At 37.7% G+C, this 24,700-nt stretch overlaps 1 protein-coding gene across 1 annotated transcript; it reads left to right on the forward strand.

The window, feature by feature from the left end:
- Positions 1–1,021: 1,021 nt before the first annotated feature.
- On the forward strand, positions 1,022–23,170 carry noxa1 (NADPH oxidase activator 1). Its single transcript, XM_057832929.1, has 16 exons — positions 1,022–2,275; positions 2,559–2,737; positions 2,828–2,910; positions 5,503–5,611; positions 5,865–5,981; positions 7,244–7,351; positions 7,552–7,611; positions 7,698–7,735; positions 8,921–9,059; positions 9,122–9,190; positions 9,707–9,791; positions 15,094–15,203; positions 15,297–15,454; positions 15,618–15,726; positions 17,785–17,908; positions 21,227–23,170. The coding sequence occupies exons 2-16, from the start codon at positions 2,564–2,566 to the stop codon at positions 21,331–21,333; spliced, it is 1,590 nt and encodes a 529-aa protein (XP_057688912.1). The 5' UTR covers positions 1,022–2,275; positions 2,559–2,563; the 3' UTR covers positions 21,334–23,170.
- The last annotated feature ends 1,530 nt before the right edge of the window (positions 23,171–24,700 follow it).

Genomic DNA, 24,700 nt, shown 5'->3' on the forward strand with positions numbered 1-24,700 from the left:
AAAAATCCCAGAACCACACGGGGGGACCTAGTGAATGACCTACAGAGAGCTGGGACCACAGTAACAAAGGCCACTATCAGTAACACAATGCGCCGTCAGGGACTCAAATCCTGCACTGCCAGATGTGTCCCCCTGCTGAAGAAAGTACACGCCCAGGCCCGTCTGCGGTTCGCTAGAGAGCATTTGGATGATCCCGAAGAGGACTAGGAGAATATGTTATGGTCAGATGAAATCAAAATAGAACTTATAGGTAGAAACACAGGTTCTCGTGTTTGGAGGAGAAAAAATACTGAATTGCATCCGAAGAACACCATACCCACTCTGAAGCATGGTGGTGGAAACATCATGCTTTGGGGCTGTTTTTCTGCAAAGGGACCAGGACGACTCATCTGTGTAAAGGAAAGAATGTATGGGGCCATGTATCGAAAGATTTTGAGGGAAAATCTCCTTCCATCAGCAAGGGCATTGAAGATGAGACGTGGCTGGGTCTTGCAGCATGACAATGATCCCAAACACACAGCCAGGGCAACAAAGTTGTGGCTTCGTAAGAAGCATTTCATGGTCCTGGAGTGACCTAGCCAGTCTCCAGATCTCAACCCCATAGAAAATCTGTGGAGGGAGTTGAAAGTCCGTGTTACCCAACGACAGCCCCAAAACATCACTGCTCTAGAGGAGATCTGCATGGAGGAATGGGCCAAAATACCTGCAACAGTGTGTGAAAAGCTTGTGAAGAGTTACAGAAAACGTTTGGCCACCGTTATTGCCAACAAAGGGTACATAACAAAGTATTGAGATGAACTTTTGGTATTGACCAAATACTTTTTTTCAACCATGATTTGATAATAAATTCTTTAAAAATCAAACAATGTGATTTTCTGTTTTTTTTCCCACATTCTGTCTCTCATGGTTGACGTTTACCCATGTTGATAATTACAGGCCTCTCTAATATTTTCAAGTGAGAGAACTTGCACAATTAGTGGTTGACTTAATACTTATTTGCCCCACTGTAAATACTAAGTACTCACCTATTTTAACCGATGAGCGCATGTGTTGGATGTCTCACCGCATAGAAATAATTGGAGCACCTGTTAGTGTTCGTCGAGTGACAGTGGCAATTTACGTCGTCACCCCAAGCGCCCATTGCATGTATAAAAGCATGGCGCCCTCCATAGGTCAAAACATGTATTAAATATTATAGATTTTTAAATCAATGACAACATTTTATGTGTTCCTCATAACATATATTGGTAAAAGAAAACAATTGTGGCTTATTAGAACCTGCAAGTCATAAGTCTGATGTTCCCTTTAAAAAGTGGTTCACAAACACCAATCTCTAGCCTACCAAAAGCAAAACATGTTTCCTGCAGTAAAGTAACTTCTTAGTCTGCAGTAAAATTGAGCTTCTTTCTAACTAGTGTGCTTCCACAGGCAGAAGGCTGTGACAAATAGTGCCCATGCCCTCTACTGGCTAACTCATAACCTACAAGCAACAATGAGTCCACAAAAAATAAAAAATTGGGCTCCGATGATCAATGCGTATTCATTCCTAGAACAAACCTACCAAATCTCATTGTGATGCGTCTATGAAAAACGGAGGAATATTTTTTTATTTTTATTTTTTAAATTTAATGATGGTGTACTCACCCCCAACAATAACATGAACATCAATCTGACAGGCATTCAGCCTGTAAAAATAACAGCGTCAACCATGGCAGTTGTTATTGCATAATGGAGCACACAATGCTGTACTTACATTTTTATTAAAAATAACACATGGAAATTGTTATCTTAAAAAACTCTTTTACAAGACTCAGCTGGAAAACAATCTACAAAAAAAGGGTCGCTGTTGAGTTGAAAACTATCCCAGTTGAATTAGTAGAAAATATGTTTGCTTCCTTGTTGCTCCACAAATTTTGTTACTCCTTTAGCCCAATTCTGTATAATAACAACTCAGCTATAAGGATGTAACCATAGCAGCAGGAACAAAGCAACTGTTTAGAATCCAGATAGTCAAGATGAACAGGTTTCATTCACTCTAGTGCTACTTGGATTACATTTTGTAATTGTCAGGAGTTATGTAAAACAGGTGAAGTCCAAAGCCTCTTTTCCTCTGCAGGTGCTTATAGAGGAATGTGGTTCAATCATTTCCTTGTCACAAGAGGGTGGAGACTCAGGTTTGTAAACCTATATCAGTAAGAGTCACTTCCCTGTTTACACCGAAGATTACAAAGCAGTGCAGAAGTTTTATTCAGAAGTCTACGCTTCACATCAGAAGGTAAAAAGTCTTCATTTGTTGAAATAATCCATCTTTGATTCGTGTATCCAGTGTCCATTCGATTGAAGGACATGTCAATTGTCAAAGTAGATTGGAGGGAAAAAAATTCTCCCCATGCTGTTTTTTTTTTTTTTTAATTAATTGTAAATTTAGGACATCAAGTAATTCTCAAAAGATTTATTGATTGAATACTTGCTATGATTACAGTTTTCATAATTAAAATTTATTTTCAAAATCCTCCGTGCCAGTGAGTAAACTGAATTCTCTTTTTTGCCCTCAACAGACACGATGCTTTATACAGACTTATTGCACTTGTGGAATGAATCCGTGAACGCAATGGATAAAAAAGATTGGCAAGGAGCTCTGGAAAAACTGGAACAAATCACGGAACCGACATCTCGTACTCTCTTCAATGCTGCATCAGCACACCTGTGTCTGGGACAGTTGGATTACGCCCTTCAGGTGAGAAGTTGCAGGCGTTTAGATCAGGGTATGTCATTAGTCATTGCATTAGTTGATATTTATTATACATTATTATATCTCGTATTTTAGGCTTTGGATCTCACAATTGTCAAGGATCAACGTCTCTCAGTCGCGTTCTTCCAGAGAGCAGCAGTAATGATGCAGCTTGACAGGTGATTAAAAGACTATAGAACATATCTAATTTGTTAATAGTGATAAAATATATAGTACGTGGGAGTGTTTTGTCCTTAATTTTATTTCCCCGACAGGAAATTGTTACAACAATTATTTGATGATTAACTCCGAAATAGTAACTCCCTACTGAGTTTATAATTTCCCAAAAGTGCTTTGCCTGCTATACTACAGAGCAGAGTTTGGAAACATGAATGCAGAGAGAAAAGGGCCACAAAGGCCAAGTATGATTAAAGTAAATAGCAGTGCAGAGAGAAATATAAATGGGCAACCTTGGGGTGTTTTTTTAGCGGTTTTCTCAATGCTTATAATTGGGTTGCTTCCAAAAGCACACTAAAACAACTTTAGGATGCAAAATTTAAGGTGGATGTTTCTAAGGCTAAATGTTATTTGTAAACTAGAAACTGCAATTTCTGGATAAATTACTATGGGGCTTTGCTGAGGGGAGATACAGATCCTAGCCCCGCCCAGGTTAATTTGGGGACATTTCGGGGACAATATCAGGTCACTTCCTGTTGATTTGGGGAAATTTCGGGGACATGTCTTGGTCATATCTGGTCATTCGGTGACTTGGGGACATTTCAGGGATATGTCTTGGTCATATCAGGTAATTTCCTGTTGATTTGGGGACTTTTAGGGGACATGTCCTGTCATATCAGGTCACTTCCTGTTGATTTGGGGACATGTCATGGTCATATTGTGGGGTGGCGTGGCTCAGTGGTAGAGTAATTGTCCCCCAACCCAGAGGTTGTGGGTTCGATTCTCCGCCCTGATGAACACGTCTAAGTGTCCTTGAGCAAGACACTGAACCCCACGTTGCTCCTGGTGCTGCGTCACCAGTAGGTGGATGGTGAGATAGTGTAAAGCGCCTTGAAGGCAAGGCAAGGCAAATTTATTTATATAGCACAATTCAACACAAGGCAATTCAAAGGTGGAAAAGCGCTATATAAGTGTAACACCATTTACCATTCATATCAGGTCACTTCCTGTTGATTTGGGGCAATGTCCTTGTCATATCAGGTCACTTCCTGTTGATTTGGGGACATTTCGGGACCATGTCCTGGTCATATAAGGTCACTTCTTGTATATTTGGGGACATTTGGGGGGCATGTCTTATTGATATCTGGTAATTTCCTGTTGATTTGGGGACATTGTTTTTTTTGCCATTGAAAATGAATGGGAAATTTGGACGTCCATGGCCGTCAATGGCATCGACATACATATGCATCAATGGAATCCAGGCACATTGGCATCAATAGAATTGACATACATGCCGTCAATGGCATTAACCAATGTAAGAGCCATTGGAAATGAATAGGAAATTTGGACGTCCATGGCTGTCAATGCAAAAAATAAAAATAAAAGGGGCACCTTGGCATTTCTCCTTGTGTGGGTGTGTGATCTTATACTTGAAGCCACAAATATTGGACAGAGCAGACACACTACCACATTTGTCTAGTCATAGTCAGTGACTCGTTATTGTTTTTTCCCAGGTCCCCCCAGTCGTATTTCAAATAAACAAAACTCAATATCAACTGCACCAGATAGGGTAGTAAGTAGAGCTGGGAATCTTTTGGGCACCTAACGATTCGATTACGATTCAGAGGCTCCGATTCGATTATAAAACGATTATTGATGCACCCCCCTCCTTTTTTTTTTAATTTTTTTTTTTTTTAATGTTTTGTACATTAGTTCCAAAATTGTTCAAAAATACTCTCAGGCTAAACCACACTATTTCAGTATCAAGTTAACATATAGCAGTAAACAAATATACAAAAATAACATTAAATAAAAAACTCCAGTCCCCATTCTGTATCAGCAGCTTTAAACTACATTCAATTAATTTAATGTTGTGAATCAACCATTAAATTTGTTAAAATTGCTCCCGTTATTCCATAATTTCCCTTTTGTCTACTTTCGACATGTGAAAGTTTTAAAACTATTTTAAAGATAGATTCAAGTCAATATTTTACCGATTTAGGAGTATTTTAAATAAAAAGTTAATTAGGTTTGCTTGGAAGGTTCGCTACAACAGCCTTGCAGGGAAGTGTACTGCTTCAAGATGGCGGCCGTTTATAACCCCGGCATCTAGCTTTTTGTAGATGTGCTGCTAACACTACCAAATCTATATTACATCTAGTCCTATATAAATGATATCCACCGTAACATTATATGGATGTACTTTAGAGCAGCTTTTCGGCAGCAGTCAGGTATGTTGTTGTGTTTTTTTATCTCGTTGCATGAGTTGAGCTAGAGCCATGAGTTGAACATTGGCATTACCCGAGGGGCCGGGTAATGGGAAGCATGATGTTTAGCTACTCTCGTTCCGTTCCGTCCCAAAGACCGCGCGGCGCGCTGAGTGTTGTGTACTTCCGCTTTACTTCGCATATTTCAATAATCGGAATTTGGATGTTTGTGAATCGTTCTCGAATCTTCCAAGGCCGAATCGCGAATAATCTAAGAATCGGAAATTTTGCACACCTCTAGTAGTATTTCAGATTCTGCTTTTGAATATCAGGGTGGCATCAGAAATGTTGTTTTTATTCTTGAATGCGTTTTCTATTCTTTTGCAGGTTGGAGGAGGCTTTGTCTGACTGTGTCTGGGCCCAGAAACACATGAGAGGGAATACAGTTATTGACTATCGACAACTTGGGCTGCGTTATAAACTTTACAGCTGGCAGGTATGACACTGGCCTGCATTTGCAATTTTCACCAGTAATCTGTTCATGTCTAGCTGGTTTAATTCCATGAAAACAAATGTAATTTCTCTGTGTGGTTTACTTAAGAATCATCCCATCTCTGCTGTGCAACAAACAAGTGTGCTAACACTGTAAACATGATGTGAACGAGGACAGACTTTATAATGTGAAACGCGCAATTTCCGCATCTACACACTTTTTGTACTAAGGCATCTAATCTTGAAATCTCTCCTAGGTGATACACAATGCTGCAGCTGTGTACTGCCGAATGAACCAGTGGGAGCAAGCCAGAGATGTTCTCATGTCAGAAAGTCACGGGGGGAATTTAGAGATGGCTTTGGACAGTGTCCTGGTTAGTGTCATTCATTTTCACTTGAAAGGGCAGAGGACTAATTGCTGCTTGTTTCAAACTGTAGGTCGCAGTTTTTTCATAGTTTGACTGGGTGTACATTATACCCACCGGTGCGACCTATTTGTGAAATATAAGTGACAACCCCACCAAAATGGCATGTTGTCGCGTTCACAAGACAGTGAGAGACATTTTGCACTTTTAATTTTGTAAGCAGAAGATCAGACTTGCATTCACTTCTAAAAACAATGATAAATAATGGCATGCCATTAACTCATATGCCATGCACAGTCACAGTGTCACAACAAAAGCGAAACTATCACATATCATAAAACTAAACAGCATAATGAGCATGTGATGAAACAAATGGAACAGTAACTGAAGAAATAATTAGCACAGAACTAGAGATGTGATCGAATATTCGTAGCTGACAACTATCGGCTGAAAATGGCTAAAAATGCATGATCGGTTTTCAGTTTTGAAGACTGAAAGTATATTACCGAATTGTGTGCAGAACCTTTATCCTTTTGTGATGATGTCATCAAAACACGTCGAAAAGCAACACGCTGGCCGACGCTATATCACTAACACTACTGGCTCGCAGCCAACACGTTAGCGGTTTGGAATTTGTAGAGAGCCAGCATTTCTGCGGTTTGGAAAATTCCTTCAATTTTTATATTCAATTTAAATATCAACTAAACTAACACTTCAAATGTTTTATGCATTCATACACATTGGTTTTCTTTTTTTTTCTCTGCCCTACATTTTTTAATGTCACTGGCTCAAAACCTACTTTTATATCTCATATGAACAATATTCAAAACATTGTTTGCATATTAAAAGTGAATTTAAGAGCATATAATACAATTATTAAAACACATTTCGTGAATCTTCCCTCCATTTCTCGATGAGCGAGGCTGAACAGTCTTTACCTGAAACAAAAAGCCAGTTAATCAGGTAAATTAACTCTTTTACAGTGGGAGCCTACGTAACTAGAGACATTGGGATAGCATACATTATTGCTTTTCCAACAAGGAAAATTTTGATCGCAGCATTTAAACTGGATCTGGATTTTACAGCTTGATCCCCTACCCCTGTCTCTCACAGCCAAACAGCCACAGATGATTATATTATTTTTTAAAATGCCAATGCAACACATATAGATTGCTATGATACACAACTATTTGTTCATCATATTAGTTACTTTGCAACCAAAAAACAGTGATTATCTATATTTAAGTAAGGTTGTTTTCCTCTGAACACAGAGAAAAGAAATCATTCAACCTTTACTGGTACCCGAGGGTGTGGTGTTTCGTCCCAGGAAAAAGGATGTGGAACAGCTCAAGCAGAGAGATTTCTTAGGAAAACCAAAGGTATGAAGAAATTTAGATTTTATTTTAACACTCAGAAATCATGAGACCTTTCAATCCAAAGAGCAAAAGATATTATATTTTATTACCATTCATTGTTTTACTATAGTACAATATGCCCTCGTGCTAGATTTTGCTAACAGCCAGGTCAAATGATTCATTCTTGCTGTAGACTGAAAACATTATTTTCCTGCTACTTGAAGGTGATTTCCTCCATTATTCCCAATGATGATTATGGGGGGTTTGAACCACTCAGGCTACAGGTAAGAGTGGACTTAAACATTTCATTTCATTGTTGTTTTTGTTTTAAATATCACCCACCCACTCTCTGTTATAATAACCTTTACAGAAACCTGGTTATTATCAGCCCAAAGTGGAAGGTGCTGAGTGAGTACTCTGATGAATTCCATTTTACTCAATGGAAAAAAGATTGTTGGGCATAGTGGTGTGCAAATTAGAATACCGAGCAAAGAGATACAAGAGGACTATGAGATACCGTTATTTGCCCTTAAAAGCACTTATTACACAGTATAGTATGGAATTGAACCCTTTCAGGGACAGTGGTCACTAAAGTGGACAGCTATTCAAAAGTTGCCTTTTTCTATATGAATCTAATAAAAACACTTAAATTAACACATTTAGTCTAATTTATTAATTTATTATTTTCGGTCATTTAAAAAAGTTAATGGTCCTACAACTATATTGAGTTTGTCACTTTGTTACACGACTGCCACCTCCGGCTTAAAGTGTAACTGTTGCGTGTGTTAAGCTTGTGGAAGGCGCGCATACTCGTACAAACACGGACATTAAGCAACGAGGATTTGGCCCATCAAATCACCACCAGTAACGTAAAAACGGCAAAAATCATCGTTTACGGTTCGTAGCAAGTTTTAAGTGGGTTAGAAAAGTGTTTTTGCCAAGCAGAGACTAGGCAGAGGCTTGTTGAGACAGTGCTGCTGCCGCAGAGTGTTCAACACGAACATTCTCTATAAAAGGAAAGAAAAAGGGCTTTTTGGGACAGGCTCGGTTAATATGTCAAGGTTGTGTACTCATCAGGGCATTGGTGGAGAAGATATGTAGTAGAAAAGTATTTTAGATAAACAGTATAAATTCTATGTAGTACCTTTAAATATTAGCAATTAGTTTTTTGTTTTTTTTTTAAGATATTTATCATATTGTAATGTTTTATGTTATTATTATATTACTTTTATATATTAATACAATGTTAATAAAGCTAAATTAATTCAATTAATTAGTTCAATAAATTAGTAATTGATCAAATGAATTAAAACAGAAATCCACTCTGGTTGCGACCCCAAATAGCACTCTAGAGTTGTTGTTTTTTTAAATAGTTATTATCTAATCACGTGCCATTGACGTCAATGACAGCCTCTGAGTTAAATGAGTGCCTTGTAAGGGTTAAAAGAAAAACAACTAAAATCATAGTTTGTGCATAAAAAAGGTTAAGAAAAAAAGTTTTCCAGCAGTGTTTAAATATGTATGTTCTACATCCAAAGGCTAATGTTACATTTTAAAACAATGCAATAAATAGATTTTGTCTCCGCATGACAGGGGTTCTCGCTACATGTGTATGACGGTTCCTTACATGGCTCGAGGCCCAGGCCAGCTGACAGTGCCGGGAGGTTCAAAGGTGTTTTTGTTTGAAGATCAGGACAAGGATGGGATGGCAACAGTCATATATGATGGACAGGTAAGAGACAGAAAATTACAATAGAAAACTGTCATTGCTGATTTGAAATATTTTGTTTTCAGAGAGGACGTGTGCCAATGTCTCTCTTAAAGCCGGTAGATCTCAAGACTATGAAAGGCAAAAGTGAGAACGTAAGTAATTTATATTAATACACAATGATTTTTTTTTTTTTCAGCTATATGTTAATTCATTCACTGTCTATGGGGTCAGATTAGACTAATCTGACCCCATACCTGTCATTCATTCATTGCCAGTCCTACAATCTGCTGTTCAATTGAGCATTTTCATGGGCATATTTCCCTGATCAACAAAGAAAAAAACCACTAATGATTCTGGATCAGGGTTTCGTACATAAAAGAAAAGACACGACACTGAAGCTCAATATATAGATTGAAACCTATCCTTGAAGAGGCAAAGGTAGTGAGCATCATCACACTTGTGAGGCTTATACTTTGACTGATGAATGTATGATGGCGTTTGGTTTAAAAAGCAAGATAAAGACAAAAAAACATCAGGCCTTCTCACAGTCATCGGGGCGACGGGTCAATTGATGAGTAGAAATACAGCTTGTTTGAATGAAATGGTATGATTTTTTTTTTTTTGTTGGCTGGAAATAACTTTTGTACTTTGCCTGTTTGGTCTTTCAGCCACTTCCTTCTGGGATCCCTCTCCCTCCAGGACTAAAACCACCCACTCGTCCACATAAGCCTAGTGCAGTGCCTCCTACTTTAGGTAAAATTAGAATTAAGATCTTTAATGTTTGTGCTCACCCTTCTATTGTGTTGATTTTCGGGTTCGGGTATATATAAATAATATACAAGTACTTGTATAATATACAAGTATCTATATATACCTTGATTGACATATTAAAACACAACTCTATATAATATACAGTGATCCCTTGCTACTTCGCGCTTCAAACTTCGTGCCCTCAGTCCATAGTAGAGCTGTAACGAATACTCGAGCAACTTGAGTAACTCGAGTTTAAAAACTGATCCGAGTAATTTTATTCACCTCGAGTAATCGTTTATTTTGACAGCTCTAAGCATCACGTTTTGCTCGGACGACTTATAATGCAGGACAACGTGCTAATGTCACGTGCGGAGAGGAAGAAGGAAAAAAAACAAAAATTACCGCAGCCGACTGCCGCTACAAACGACGCCGACGTTGCTAAATACTAGCCCGCACGATGCTACGTTGGTAGCAGGTAGCGTCTGATGCTTCTCATAGAGATCACATGTATGTTGAACTAGATGCGAAATGACAGACTCGGCCACGTCTGGGCAGCGTTAGTAAACAGCCGCCATCTTAAAGCAGTAGAGCTCTAAGCGCTAATAAAGAGCGCTAATAAATAAGATTAACGTTACTGTCACTACTAGCTCACGTAACGTTAGCCCTGCGGAGGGCTAGGTTTCTATTAGTAATGACCACTGTCGATGCGTGGCTAACGTGTCTTACATACAGGCTTTAACATAACATAGCATTGTGGAGTGATGAAGGTGTAAAATAACTTAATAATGCAAACTATCAATTTTAGCTCAGTAGTCATTGCTGGATAAAACACCAAGTAGCACTGGTCCCTAATGTTCTCCAATACAGCCTGTATCATACATTTATTTTGAACACTGCAAAAACTCAAAATCCTATCAGGACTTACAGTTTTATGGAGGTAGATTTGTGTCTTTATTATTCAATCAAAAAAAAAAGTTGCTTCAATCAAATAAAAAGTTGCTTCAATCAAAATATATATTTTCAATCGAAGAAAACGTCTCTTCAATCAAAAAAAATGTGTTTGAATGCAAAAATAAATTTGAAACTCAAAAAAATATATTTGAAAACTATTTTTCTTTGATTGAAATTTTTTTTTTTGATTTAAGTCAAGTTTTTTTTGATTGAAACACCATTTTTGATTGAAGTCATGTCATTTTGCGTTTGGACCACATTTTGGCTAGGACATTTGTGTCTTTATTATTAAATAAAAAATTAAGTCGCTTCAAACAAAAAGTATATATATTTTCAAAAGAAAATCACTTCAATCAAAAATTTTAAAAATATTCAATCGTAGAAAAAAAAGTTTGAATGTGAAAAAATATTTGAGACTCAGAAATTCGCATTTGAACACTTTATTTTTCATTCAAACCGTTTTCTTTGATTGAAGCAATCCTTTTTGTGTTTGAGCCATATTAGGGGTAGGACATTTGTGTCAAAATCATTCAATCGCAATAAAAGTTGCTTAATCAAAAAACTATTTTTAATCAAAGAAAAAAATCATTTGCAAAAATATATTTTTTTGAAAATATATTTTTTTATTTGAAATATATATATTTTTTTATTGAAGTATCACTTTTTTTGAAAAGCAAAAAGTTTTAAACTCTTTTTTTTTTTTCAAAGTGGAAAAAGTTTTGAACACACTTTTTTTTTGAAGTGGGAAAAGTTTTGAAGGCACTTTTTTTTCGATTGAATCATTTTGACACAAAGATTCAACTTCAACGCTAGTTCCGGTGTGTTTGAGTGGCAGCTGATTAAATTAAATTAATAAGTTTTTTGAGTGAAAGCAGTGAATTAGTCTTTTTTTTATTCTAGTTACATCTGAGATGCAATTGTTGGCTGTTTTCAACAATATACATCGAAAATAAAGACATTGATTGACTGAAAATGGTTCAAGATTAGATGAAATGTCTTGTTTTCTCATGTATATTTATGATTGCTCTTCACCTAAAGATATATTTGTTTTATCCGATTACTCGATTAATCGATAGAATTTTCAGTCGATTACTCGATTACTAAAATATTCGATAGCTGCACCCCTAGTCCATAGCATTTTTTTTTTTAATTAAAAAATAATAAATACAGACAGCCGTCCTGAGCCGATCACGTAGTCCCACTCTCCCTCCTGTTTCTCTTTGTTGGTCAGGCAGTGCACTGGAGTTGCTTATTAAAGTTAACGATGATTGACAGACGTTTGATGTTTGATCTTGCCACAGATGAGTGGAAGCAGACGCTTCAAAGCGCCGCATGCGGCAATTATCGTTGAACTTGTTAAACTGTTGCTGTGGCAACTCATTACGTGTATGTTAGCAGCTTGAGTGGATTTGAGTGGACTCACTCAATGAAGCGTTCAGTAAAGACAAGCACTTTTCTACTTTATTCGTGTTTAAAAATAATTAGGTGGCACAGTAACATGTTTAAAACATAATTATTACATTTTAAGTGCTTAAAAACCATTTATATAATATATATATATTAGGGCTGGCAAACGATTAAAATTTTTAATTGAGTTAATCACAGCTCAAAAATTCAATTATTGTTGGAATGGAAAGATAAGACGCAAGACGGACATAAACATTCAACATACTGTACATAAGTAGTGTATTTGTTTATTATAACAATAAATCCACAAGATGGCATTAACATTATTAACATTCTTTCTGTTAAAGGGATCCACGGATAGAAAGACTTCTAATTATTCAAAGATAAATTTGAGTACAAAGTAATTTTCTTAATGTTTTCGTTTTATTAAAATTTGTGAAATTTTCAGTCAAAAAATAAACTAATATTTTAACTACGTAAGGTAGTGATTGAAATCCACCACAAGGTGTCAATGGCGAGTTTTAAATGGGAGATCTAGCCAAGGCAGAGTCTGAGTAAGTTTTATGTGTATTTTGCATAGCTATTTTAATTGGGAATATCAGTTCTCTTTGCATTGAGCGCTTGCCTTTTTGTGAACATTATTTTTCTGAGAGATTGGAATATTAATTTTGTTGTGTTTCACGAAATGATACTGTAGCGACTTAACTGTTCTGTTGGGCAACCATGACTGTCAGTGGTGGCTGCAAGTGGTATACAGTCTGATCTGCGTTGTGTTCAATTAAGCGTGTTAAGAAAAAGATCCTCTCCTGTTATTCTTCCCCACTTCATTCGCCACAATACTTATATTTGTTGCGAAAGAGTTGCCAAAGCTTAACCCAATTAAATGCACGGTCCAATGAACGCCTGTGTCCACTCACATTTCTCTGCCTTTTCACTCTCAATGTGCTAAAACGGCGTCATTGTAAACTGTTTGATACAATGCATGAACGGGTCATTCCGTGCATGCGTTAATTGTGTAAAATATTTTACGTGATTAATTTTTTTTTTTTTTTTTAATTCCCGTTAACGCGATAAATTTGACAGCACTTTATATATATATATATGTATGTATATAGTGGGGCAAATAAGTTTAGTCAACCACCAATTGTGAGAGTTCTCCTACTTGAAAAGATTAGAGAGGCCTGTAATTGTCAACATGGGTAAACCTCAACCATGAGAGACAGAATGTGGAAAAAAAAACTGAAAATCACATTGTTTGATTTTTAAAGTATTCATTTCAAAATTAGAGTGGAAAATAAGTATTCGGTCACCTACAAGCAAGCTTTCTGGCTGTCAAAGAGGTCTAACTTCTTCTACCGAGATCTAACGAGGCTCCACTCGTTACCTGTATTAATTGCACCTGTTTTAAATCATTATCGGTATAAAAGACACCTGTCCACAATCTCAGTCAGTCACACTCCAAACTCCACTATGGCCAAGACCAAAGATCTGTCGAAGGACACCAGAGACAAAATTGTAGACCTGCACCAGGCTGGGTAGACTGAATCTGCAATATGTAAAACGCTTGGTGCAAAGAAACAACTGTGGGAGCAATTATTAGAAAATGGAAGACATACAAGACCACTGATAATCTTCCTCTATCTGGGGCTCCATGCAAGATCTCATCCCGTGGCGTCAAAATGATAACAAGAACGGTGAGCAAAAATCCCAGAACAACCTAGTGAATGACCTACAGAGAGCTGGGACCACAGTAACAAAGGCTACTATCAGTAACACAATGCGCCGCCAGGGACTCAAATCCTGCACTACCAGACGTGTCCCCCTGCTGAAGCCAGTACATGTCCAGAACCGTCTGCGGTTCACTAGAGAGCATTTGGATGATCCAGAAGAGGACTGGGAGAATGTGTTATGGTCAGATGATACCAAAATAGAACTTTTTGGTAAGCACGGGTTCTCGTGTTTGGAGGAGAAAGAATACTGAATTGCATCCGAAGAACACCATACCCACTGTGAAGCACGGGGTGGAAACATCATGCTTTGGGGCTGTTTTCTGCAAAGGGACCAGGACGACTGATCTGTGTAAAGGAAAGATTGAATGGGGCCATGTATCGAGAGATTTTGAGTGAAAATCTCCTTCCATCAGCAAGGGCATTGAAGATGAGACGTGGCTGGGTCTTTCAGCATGACAATGATCCCAAACACACAGCCAGGGCAACAAAGGAGTGGCTTCGTAAGAAGCATTTCAAGGTCCTGGAGTGGCCTAGCCAGTCTCCAGATCTCAACCCCATTGAAAATCTGTGGAGGGAGATGAAAGTCCGTGTTGCCCAACAACAGCCCCAAAACATCACTGCTTTAGAGGAGATCAGCATGGAGGAATGGGTCAAAATACCAGCAACAGTGTATGAAAAGCTTGTGAATAGTTACAGAAAACGTTTGGCCTCCGTTATTGCCGACAAAGGGTACATAACAAAGTATTGAGATGAACTTTTGGGATTGACCAAATACTTATTTTCCACCATGATTTGCAAATAAATTCTTTAAAATAAATTCTGTTTTTTTTTTCCCCACATTCTGTCTCTCATGGTTGAGGTTTACCCATGTTAACAGTTACAGGCCTCTCTAATATTTTCAAGTGGGAGAACTTGCACAATTAGTGGTTGACTAAATACTTATTTGCCCCACTGTCTAAGGGGGTTGTGGGGGGGGGGCTCTACTTCACGGTTTTCACTTATTGCGGCGGGTTCTGGTCCCCATTAACCACGGAAAGCGAGGGATCACTATACATATTTTTAAAAAATCAAATATGGAATACATTTATCCAGTGTTAAAAATGCTTTATATTATTTGTAAAATATTTGAAATTTTATAGCTAATACAGTATTTCAGCTTTCATTTAAATAATGTTGTTATAGTAAGCACTTACTGCAGCTATAAATTTATACAGGGAGAAAAATGTCTTCCGAGACACCACCCCCATCCTACTCCAGCGCTACCCACCCTCTACTGCCACCCCCAGTGCACCAAACGTATGCAGCTCATTCAGCCAGCAATGAGGTAAGTTGACCATTATTGAGAAATGTTTTTGTGCCATGTAATTGGTGACTTTGGTGGTGTAGCCTGTTGTGCCCTCTTCTTCCATTTTCCTAGCATGTCAACACAGTCGAAGAAGAAATAGACTATGTGGAAGTAAAAGTTCACTACACATACACTATGGCACTGTCAGTACCTTCAAATACATCCTACCATGAACTTAAAGAAGAAATTGCTCAACAATTGGACCAGCCAGCATCTTCTTTACGCCTCAGGTCACCGTCTAGTCTGTTCCTTTCATTTTGATGAAACGTATCGTTTCTTCTCAACAAGTTCATCTCATTCTCTCTCTGAAAATGTCTTTTGTCTATCATGATATTTTGGAACCTTCATATGAATTCTCTCGAGTCCTTCAAAATATACTCACTCTCTTATTAGACAAAGGAAGAATGGCTCTCGGGCCCTGGTGCCACTTGAATGGGAATTAGACGTCGGAAGGACCCTACAAGAGGTCTCAGATGATGGCAGAACCACTCTGTGGTGCAGGGTGAGGATTTCAACACAATTACATTTTTAGTTTTGTTTCAACTAAGCCAGTGCTTCTCAATTATTCTCTGATCCCCCCGCCCCAGGAAGACATAAACGTTCCGCACCCCCCCAACTCTCTGCCGCCACTGTAAATATACTGTAGTATCATTTGTATATGACATACTCCTCTGCATAACATTTTGTTCTTTTTAATATTAAAAAAAGTATAAAAATAGATCAACTTACAATAAAGTTTAGAAAAAAAATACTCATCCATACTTTAAAAATACTCTATTTTTTCACCGTTTGACACTGAAAAATGCAATTTAATGAAGTCAATAAATAATAATAAATTCAAATTGATTAGCAATATTAACTCACGAGGACAATATGCCAAACAATTAGACCGAAAAAACAAAAATTGATAGAACAAAAACAACAGTGTCATTGGACAGAGGGACAGTTTATTTTTGCTCCTGGCAGTATCGGCTCCTTTCCTATGTTGTGGAGTTATTTTGCACTGAGCAACTTGGTATGCCACCTTATATGATTATATGACATTTCTCGCTGGTTTACTGATGTAACACTGACAAAGCGGGAGGATTGTTGGCAATATTCGGCACGTTATCGCTGAAAAAAATCATTCCTGCTGTCCGCTGCGAACATTTTTAGACAAAGTAAACGCACTGGTCTTTCCTTGTCTCCCACTGTACTAAAAGTCAAAGCCGAATGCTACATACGCTTCGTTATATTTCCTTGTCGTAGATTTTCATATCTCCAGTGCTCTTTGCTGTGTGCTCTTGTTTGGTTCAAAAATATTGCGCACACGCTTAAAATGAGAGTGGCACTGCCACCCACTGAGAGGATGTGCAATTACACTTTATTCTAGTATGGCAAAAAAATATGTTCCCCAATGTCACATGCGCCACCCCCAACATCGCTCTGCGCCCCACTATTTGAGAAGTACTGAACTAAGCCAAGGCATACTTGTCAGCTTCCAAACTTTTTAAACACATTTGGTTAAAGTCCTGCTAGTTGAACTAGCTAATTCAAACAGCCACACATCCAAAAACAAACTCCACAGGCTGTAGGTCTGCAATAAAGTATTTAGAATAGAATAGAACAGACTAGAATAGCCCTTTATTGTCATTCTACGGTTGAACAATGAAATTTATAAGCGGAAACTGCAACAAGAAACAAAAAATGCTAGGGCTGTCAAAATTATCGCGTTAACGGGCGGCGATTAATTTTTTAAATTAATCACGTTAAAATATTTGACGCATTTAACGCACATGCCCTGCTGAAACAGATTAAAATGACAGCACAGTGTAATGTCCACTTGTAACTTGTTTTTTGGTGTTTTGTCGCCCTCTGCTGGCGCTTGCATGCGACTGATTTTATGGGTTTCAGCACCATGAGCATTGTGTAATTATTGACATCAACAATGGCGAGCTACTAGTTTATTTTTTGATTGAAAATTTTTACAAATTTTATTAAAAAAACATTTAAGAGGGGTTTTAATATAAAATTTCTATAACTTGTACTAACATTTATCTTTTAAGAACTACAAGTCTTTCTTTTCGCTTTAACAGAATGTTAATAATGTTAATGCCATCTTGTTGATTTATTGTTATAATAAACAAATACAGTACTTATGTACTGTATGTTGAATGTATATATCCGTCTTGTGTCTTTCCATTCCAACAATAATTTACAGAAAAATATGGCATATTTTGGAGATGGTTTGAATTGCGATTAATTACGATTAATTAATTTTTAAGCTGTAATTAACTCGATTAAAAATTTTAATCGTTTGACAGCCCTAAAAAAATACTATGATGGACTATTCACAATCATTACAGAAACCCAAAATTAGCCGATGCTAATAATTACCTAATGCATTTAATGCTAACATACCAACGGTTAGCATTTAGACAAATAACGTGGGCCACTAAGCGGTGCAACACCACATACAACTCGGTTAACATAACAGTTAACGTAAAAACAACATTCATTCTGTGTAATGAATAAATGTTGCCATCCTGAGCCTGAGCGCAATTGTACTTTCATATTTCAGGCAGAAGATTCCCTTAGCAACCACACCATCCTCTACCAAATGGTGGCGCTATATGACTATTCTGCTCAGGGTCCAGAGGATTTGGAGTTCAATGAAGGGGACACCATTGACATCCTTGGTGAAGGTAGCACAACATATGTTTTTTGCAACATTTCATGGACAAGAGCTTCATGACATGAAATCATATTTTTCTGAAATATTTTGAAGCATTTTTGTTGGAACATTCCTTCAGAACAGTGTTGTTTTTGGCAGCCATTTTAATTTTCGTTTTAGTCTGGACGATAATACTTATTAGTCTTACTCATATTTTAGTCATCTCAAAATGTGTTTCTTCTAGTTTTGGTCAGTATTTACTAAAAATGTTTTTCTATGTAAAATGGAAAAAAAAAAAAAAACGTCCAAAAATAAAGGTTTCCAACTACCCTACTTCGAATAAACATTGGAAGACGAGCACATATTGTAATGTCTACAAGGACAACGCCAACTTGGTGATGAGACACAATTTGGCGGGAAAACTGTATATTATTTTCAATTAATTACAGTGCTGGCCAAAAGTATTGGCACCCCTGCAATTCTGTCAGATAATGCTCAATTTCGCCCAGAAAATGATTGCAATTTCAAATGCTTTGGTAGTAATATCTTCATTTTTTTGCCTTAATGAAAAAACACAAGAGAGAATGGGGAAAAAATTTAATCATTTAAACACAAAATTCCAAAAATGGGCCGGACGAAAGTATTGGCACCCTCAGCCTAATAATTGGTAGCACAACCTTTAGACAAAATAACTGGGAACAACCGCTTCCGGTATCCATCAGTGAGTTTCTTACAATGCTCTGCTGGAATTTTAGACCATTCTTCTTTGGCCAACTGCTCCAGGTCTCTGAGATTTGAAGGGTGACTTCTCCAAAAGTACCATTTTCAGGTCTCTCCACAGGTGCTCTGTGGGATTCAGGTCTGGACTCATTGCTGGCCACTTTAGGAGTCTCCAGTGCTTTCTCTCAAACCATTTTCTAGTGCTTTTCGAAGTGTGTTTTGGGTCATTGTCCTGTTGGAAGACCCATGACCTCTGAGGGAGACCTAGCTTTCTCACACTGGACCCTACATTATGCTGCAAAATTTGTTGGTAGTCTTCAGACTTCATAATGCCATGCACACAGTCAAGCAGTCCAGTGTCAGAGGTAGCAAAGCAACCCCAAATGATCAGGGAACCTCCGCCATGTTTGACTGTGGGGAACATGTTCTTTTCTTTGAAGGCCTCGTTTTTTCCCCTGTAAACTCTATGTTGATGCTTTTCCCAAAAAGCTCTACTTTTGTCTCATCTGGCAGGAGAGCATTCTTCCAAAACATTTTTGGCTTTCTCAGGTAAGTTTTGGCTAACTCCAGCCTAGCTTTTTTCTGTCTCCATGTCAGAAATGGGGTCTTCCTGGTTATCCTACCATAGAGTCCCTTTTCATTCAGACGCCGACAAATAGTACAGGTTGACACTGTTGTTCCCTTGGACTGAACAACAGCTTGAACTTGTTTGGATGTTAGTCGAGGTTCTTTATCCAATATCCGCACAATCTTTCGTTGAAATCTCTCGTCGATTTTTATTTTCCGTCCACATCTAGGGAGGTTAGCCACAGTGCCATGGGCTTTACACTTATTGATGACACTGCGCGTGGTAGACACAGGAACATTCAGGTCTTTGGAGATGGACTTGTAGCCTTGAGATTGCCGTGCTTCCTCACAATCCTGCTTCTCAAGTCCTCAGACAGTTCTCTGGTCTTCTTTTCTCATGCTCAATGTGGAACACACAAGGACACAGGACAGAGGTTGAGTCAACTTTAATCCATTTTAACTGGCTGAAAGTGTGATTTAGTTATTGCCACTGCCTGGTATGTACCATGGGTAAGTAACAGGTGCTGTTAATTACACAAACTAGAGAAGCATCACATGATTTTCAAAAGGTACCAATATACTTTTGTCCAGCCCATTTTTGGAGTTGTGTGTAAAATGATAATGAATTTTTTTTCCATTGTTTTTTTATTTTATTTTTTTTCATTACAAGCAAAATAAATGAAGATATTTCTACCAAAGCATTTGTAACTGCAATCATTTTCTGGGAGAAATTGAGCATTATCTGACAGAATTGCAAGGGTGCCAATACCTTTGGCCAGCAAAAGTTGTCCGAGAGTTAAAGGCCATGTCCACACGTAGCAGGGTATTTGGCAAAAAGAAGATATTTTTCTACAGTTTGGCCTATCATCCACACGCACATTTAAACCAGGGTTCTTAAGAACGACGGGGAAAGTGAAGAAGTGCGAATTCTGCGTTTGTGGTGCCATCATGTGGACACTGATAACCGAAGATTTAACTGTGGAAACGTCACTGACTGCAACAAACTTTGTCCTCACGACACACATGCAAACAATGTTTACATTTGGAGTTAATTAAACACGCGCTTTTTTGCTTCCATTTTTTTTCACAAACTATTGCTGTGCTTCTTATTGAAGAATTGGTATTATGGTCCATTATTTTTATTGTTATGAATGTACTTAAAAATGAATGAAAGCGGTTGTCTGTGGAAGTTTTTTTTGCAGACATGCAGGTGTGGACGCAATTATTTTCTTCCCGACGTATTAGGGCAGAATCCTCGTTTTAAAAAAAAAAAAACAACAAAAAAAAAAAAACCTGCTAGGTGTAGACATGGCCTAAGACGACACTCGGCATTGGCCAAATCTGCTATGCTAACGCTACAAGTTACATTTAGTGTGTAATGATCGATCAGCACAGACCTGTAAAGGCTCAAGCAACATTCCATATTCTCTCTGGCAAAAAATAAAACAAATCTTACTACGTGTGCAAGCCTAGAGACTGGAGAGCAGCAGCACATCACATGAGTGACACAACCAGACACTGCTACGATGCAATCTTACTACACATAAAATTTCACACATTGTGAACATGTGACGGAAACTATGGCGCATTTTCATCTCGTCGTCTCGTCAGACGAAAACTGGCATTAGTCTCTTTTGTTTTAGTCTCCCAAAACACATTTTTAGCTCGTTATCGTCTCTCAATGAAAAAATTGTTGACGAAATATTTTCGTTATAGTCATCGTTGACGAAAACAACACTGCTTCAGAAGAAATTAGACAAATTTAGCAACAGTTGCAAACACTGGCCCTGCAACAAAAAAAATCCAGTATACTAGTATGTGGCTGCCTGTATCAGCAAGACCAGCACAACAATTCTAGAAGAATCTTGGGGGATGTCTGATCTAGTTTGTCTTAAATATGTTGGATGGTGTTGACAAAACAGTACAGGAAACCTTCGGGCAGGCCCCAGTCAAGTTCTTTTACACAAAACCGAAATACGTGCTTAAAGGCTACCAGATTTGTTACTTTTTACTGTTATTTCCTGTCTTCTTTCACTGTTTTCTCTTTCTTTTGTCTTAATAGTGAACGAGGAATGGCTGGAGGGACACTGTGCAGGGAATATAGGGATCTTTCCCAGTTGCTTTGCCATGAGGGAACCTGAAAACTTTTTGCAGACATCCCAGTTTTGAATTATATTTACATTCAATATCATATCACATTAATTTGTTAAACAACATTGCAATATATTACATTACAAACACACAACATCAATTTTGTATTTCATATTTGTTAAATATGGTATAGTCTTGTTATAACCTAGATCAGGGGTCCCCAAACTTTTTCCTGTGAGGGCCACATAACTTTTCCCTTCTCTGATGAGGGCCGGGGTCAGTTTGTAACAGAAAATGTGTGATGATCGCAGGAGTGCCTAAATGTAAAAATTTATTGTTTTTCAGAAAGCCACAATCAAATAACCCTTTCTGGATTCTTCACGGAGACGGAACAAAAGTAAATGAAATTAAAAAAATAAAATATTATAATATAATATAATAATAATTAGGGATGTCCCGATCGATCGGGATTCGGGTCCGATCACGTCATTTTCAAAGTATCGGAATCGGCAAAAAAATATCGGCCATGCCTTTTTTTAATATATATATATTTTTTAATTAAATCGTTTTCTAATTGTATTTAACGTTACAGACATAATATGTTACACTCATCCAGAGTCTTTAGTTTAGGCTTAAGGTAGGGTTATCAGATTTATCCCAATAACGGTGGTAATTAATTTTTAAAAAAATGTATCACGTTAAAATATTTAACGCAATTAATGCATGCGCTGCACGACTCACTCGCGCTCAATTTGTAATGGTGCCGTTGTACCTATATAGAGAGATAAAAGGCAGCGTAAAATTAGTAGAATGAATTTTGGCAGCCTTTGGAGCCTTTTTTTTAATTGGCTAAAGCCTTACAATCCCTCTCCCTACGATTAGAAATATCATGGGAAGCAATGTGGGGAAGCAAGGTAGCAATTGATCTTTTTCTTAACACCTTATGTTATTTCCCAACGCAGAGAATATATATCAATTGGTAGCACTACGCACAGTCATGGTTCCACTTCCCATCATGCATTTGGGCATGGCCACAGTATCATTTACTGGAAGCTCAACAAATACTAGATGGCAATATTTAGTCACAATATACACAAAGTCACAAGTCTTTCTATCCGTGGATCCCTCTCACAGAAAGAATGTTAATAATGTAAATGCCATCTTGAGGATTTATTGTCATAATAAACAAATACAGTACTTATGTACTGTATGTTGAATGTATATATTCGTCCGAGTTTTATTCATTTTTTTTCTTAATGCATTGCCAAAATGTATATGATCGGGAAAAGTTATCGGGAATGATTGGAATTGAATCGGGAGCAAAAAAAAAACAAAAAACAATCGGATCGGGAAATATCGGGATCGGCAGATACTCAAACAAAAACGATCGGGATCGGATCGGGAGCTAAAAAACATGATCGGAACAACCCTAATAATAATAATAATAATAATAATAACACTATTAATTAAATAGATAATAACTAAATAACCCTCTCTGAGTTCTTCGCAGAAAAAGACCAGGAAAAAAATAACACTATTGAGAAAAAAAATTTCAAAATGCTCTCTGGTATTGTTCAGGGGGCCAGACCAAATGAGGAGGTGGGCCGTATCCGGCCCGCGGGCCGTAGTTTGGGGACCCCTGACCTAGATGATTATCAATTGTGAAAATTGTTGAGTGTATTAGACGACTCCATGGTAGAGAAATTATACTCCTGTTACCTTGGTTAAAACAATGTGACAATCTGATACTGGTAAAAATGAAAATTAGCAACTTATTTGATAGTTATTACAGGGAATTCACTTTATACATAGACAGGAGAACTCTTAAAAAGTTAGAATTGAAGTTCATTAGGTCAAATTAAGTTAGTTGTTTTTATTATACCTGGCTGTTGATTAAATAAAACCGCTACTGTCATGTTTGTTCATTGTAGTCTTTGATCTACAGAAGAAAACCGGCATGATTGACCAAACCAAATACATATGTATGACTGTTGGCAACCAGTCTCAGTAGTTTAAAAACAAATGTTTAAAACATTTCATATGAACATCAAATGGGAGTCGGTTGAAATGATGAAAGCTTTACTTGTGGTCTGGTTTTATTTTTTTAATCCTTTTTATACTCCAACACAAACATTTTACACCGTAAGAGCTAGAAATTTGAACAAAACGACAACATGCAGTCCACACGCCTTTACATTCAGCTTCCTACAGCTAATGTGTGAATAATGAAACTCAAAATCTAACCACAAACATACATTTATGGACACGTAAATGCAATTATGTACCTTTTTAACAGTTTCAACAGGGCTAAGTATATTTCAAGGAAACGTACAGCGAAAACCATAGGAGACAACGTATCATTTGACAAAACAAAAACTCTACACAAGCCTGCTCCAAAAAATAAATATCAGTATGATAATACATTGCTGTACAAACAAATATGCCAGATATGGATTTTAAATCAACATTTAACTGATACAGTGCCTTGCAAAAGTATTCGGCCCCCTTGAATCTTGCAACCTTTCGCCACATTTCAGGCTTCAAACATAAAGATATGAAATTTAATTTTTTTGTCAAGAATCAACAACAAGTGGGACACAATCGTGAGGTGGAACAACATTTATTGGATAATTTAAACTTTTTTAACAAATAAAAAACTGAAAAGTGGGGCGTGCAATATTATTCGGCCCCTTTACTTTCAGTGCAGCAAACTCACTCCAGAAGTTCAGTGAGGATCTCTGAATGATCTAATGTTGTCCTAAATGACCGATGATGATAAATAGAATCCACCTGTGTGTAATCAAGTCTCCATATAAATGCACCTGCTCTGTGATAGTCTCAGGGTTCTGTTTAAAGTGCAGAGAGCATTATGAAAACCAAGGAACACACCAGGCAGGTCCGAGATACTGTTGTGGAGAAGTTTAAAGCCGGATTTGGATACAAAAAGATTTCCCAAGCTTTAAACATCTCAAGGAGCACTGTGCAAGCCATCATATTGAAATGGAAGGAGCATCAGACCACTGCAAATCTACCAAGACCCGGCCGTCCTTCCAAACTTTCTTCTCAAACGAGGAGAAAACTGATCAGAGATGCAGCCAAGAGGCCCATGATCACTCTGGATGAACTGCAGAGATCTACAGCTGAGGTGGGAGAGTCTGTCCATAGGACAACAGTCGTACACTGCACAAATCTGGCCTTTATGGAAGAGTGGCAAGAAGAAAGCCATTTCTCAAAGATAGCCATAAAAAGTCTCGTTTAAAGTTTGCCACAAGCCACCTGGGAGACACACCAAACATGTGGAAGAAGGTGCTCTGGTCACATGAAACCAAAATTGAACTTTTTGGCCACAATGCAAAACGATATGTTTGGCGTAAAAGCAACACAGCTCATCACCCTGAACACACCATCCCCACTGTCGAACATGGTGGTGACAGCATCATGGTTT

This window comes from Corythoichthys intestinalis, chromosome 3 (assembly GCF_030265065.1).
Source record: "Corythoichthys intestinalis isolate RoL2023-P3 chromosome 3, ASM3026506v1, whole genome shotgun sequence".
NCBI lineage: Eukaryota > Metazoa > Chordata > Actinopteri > Syngnathiformes > Syngnathidae > Corythoichthys > Corythoichthys intestinalis.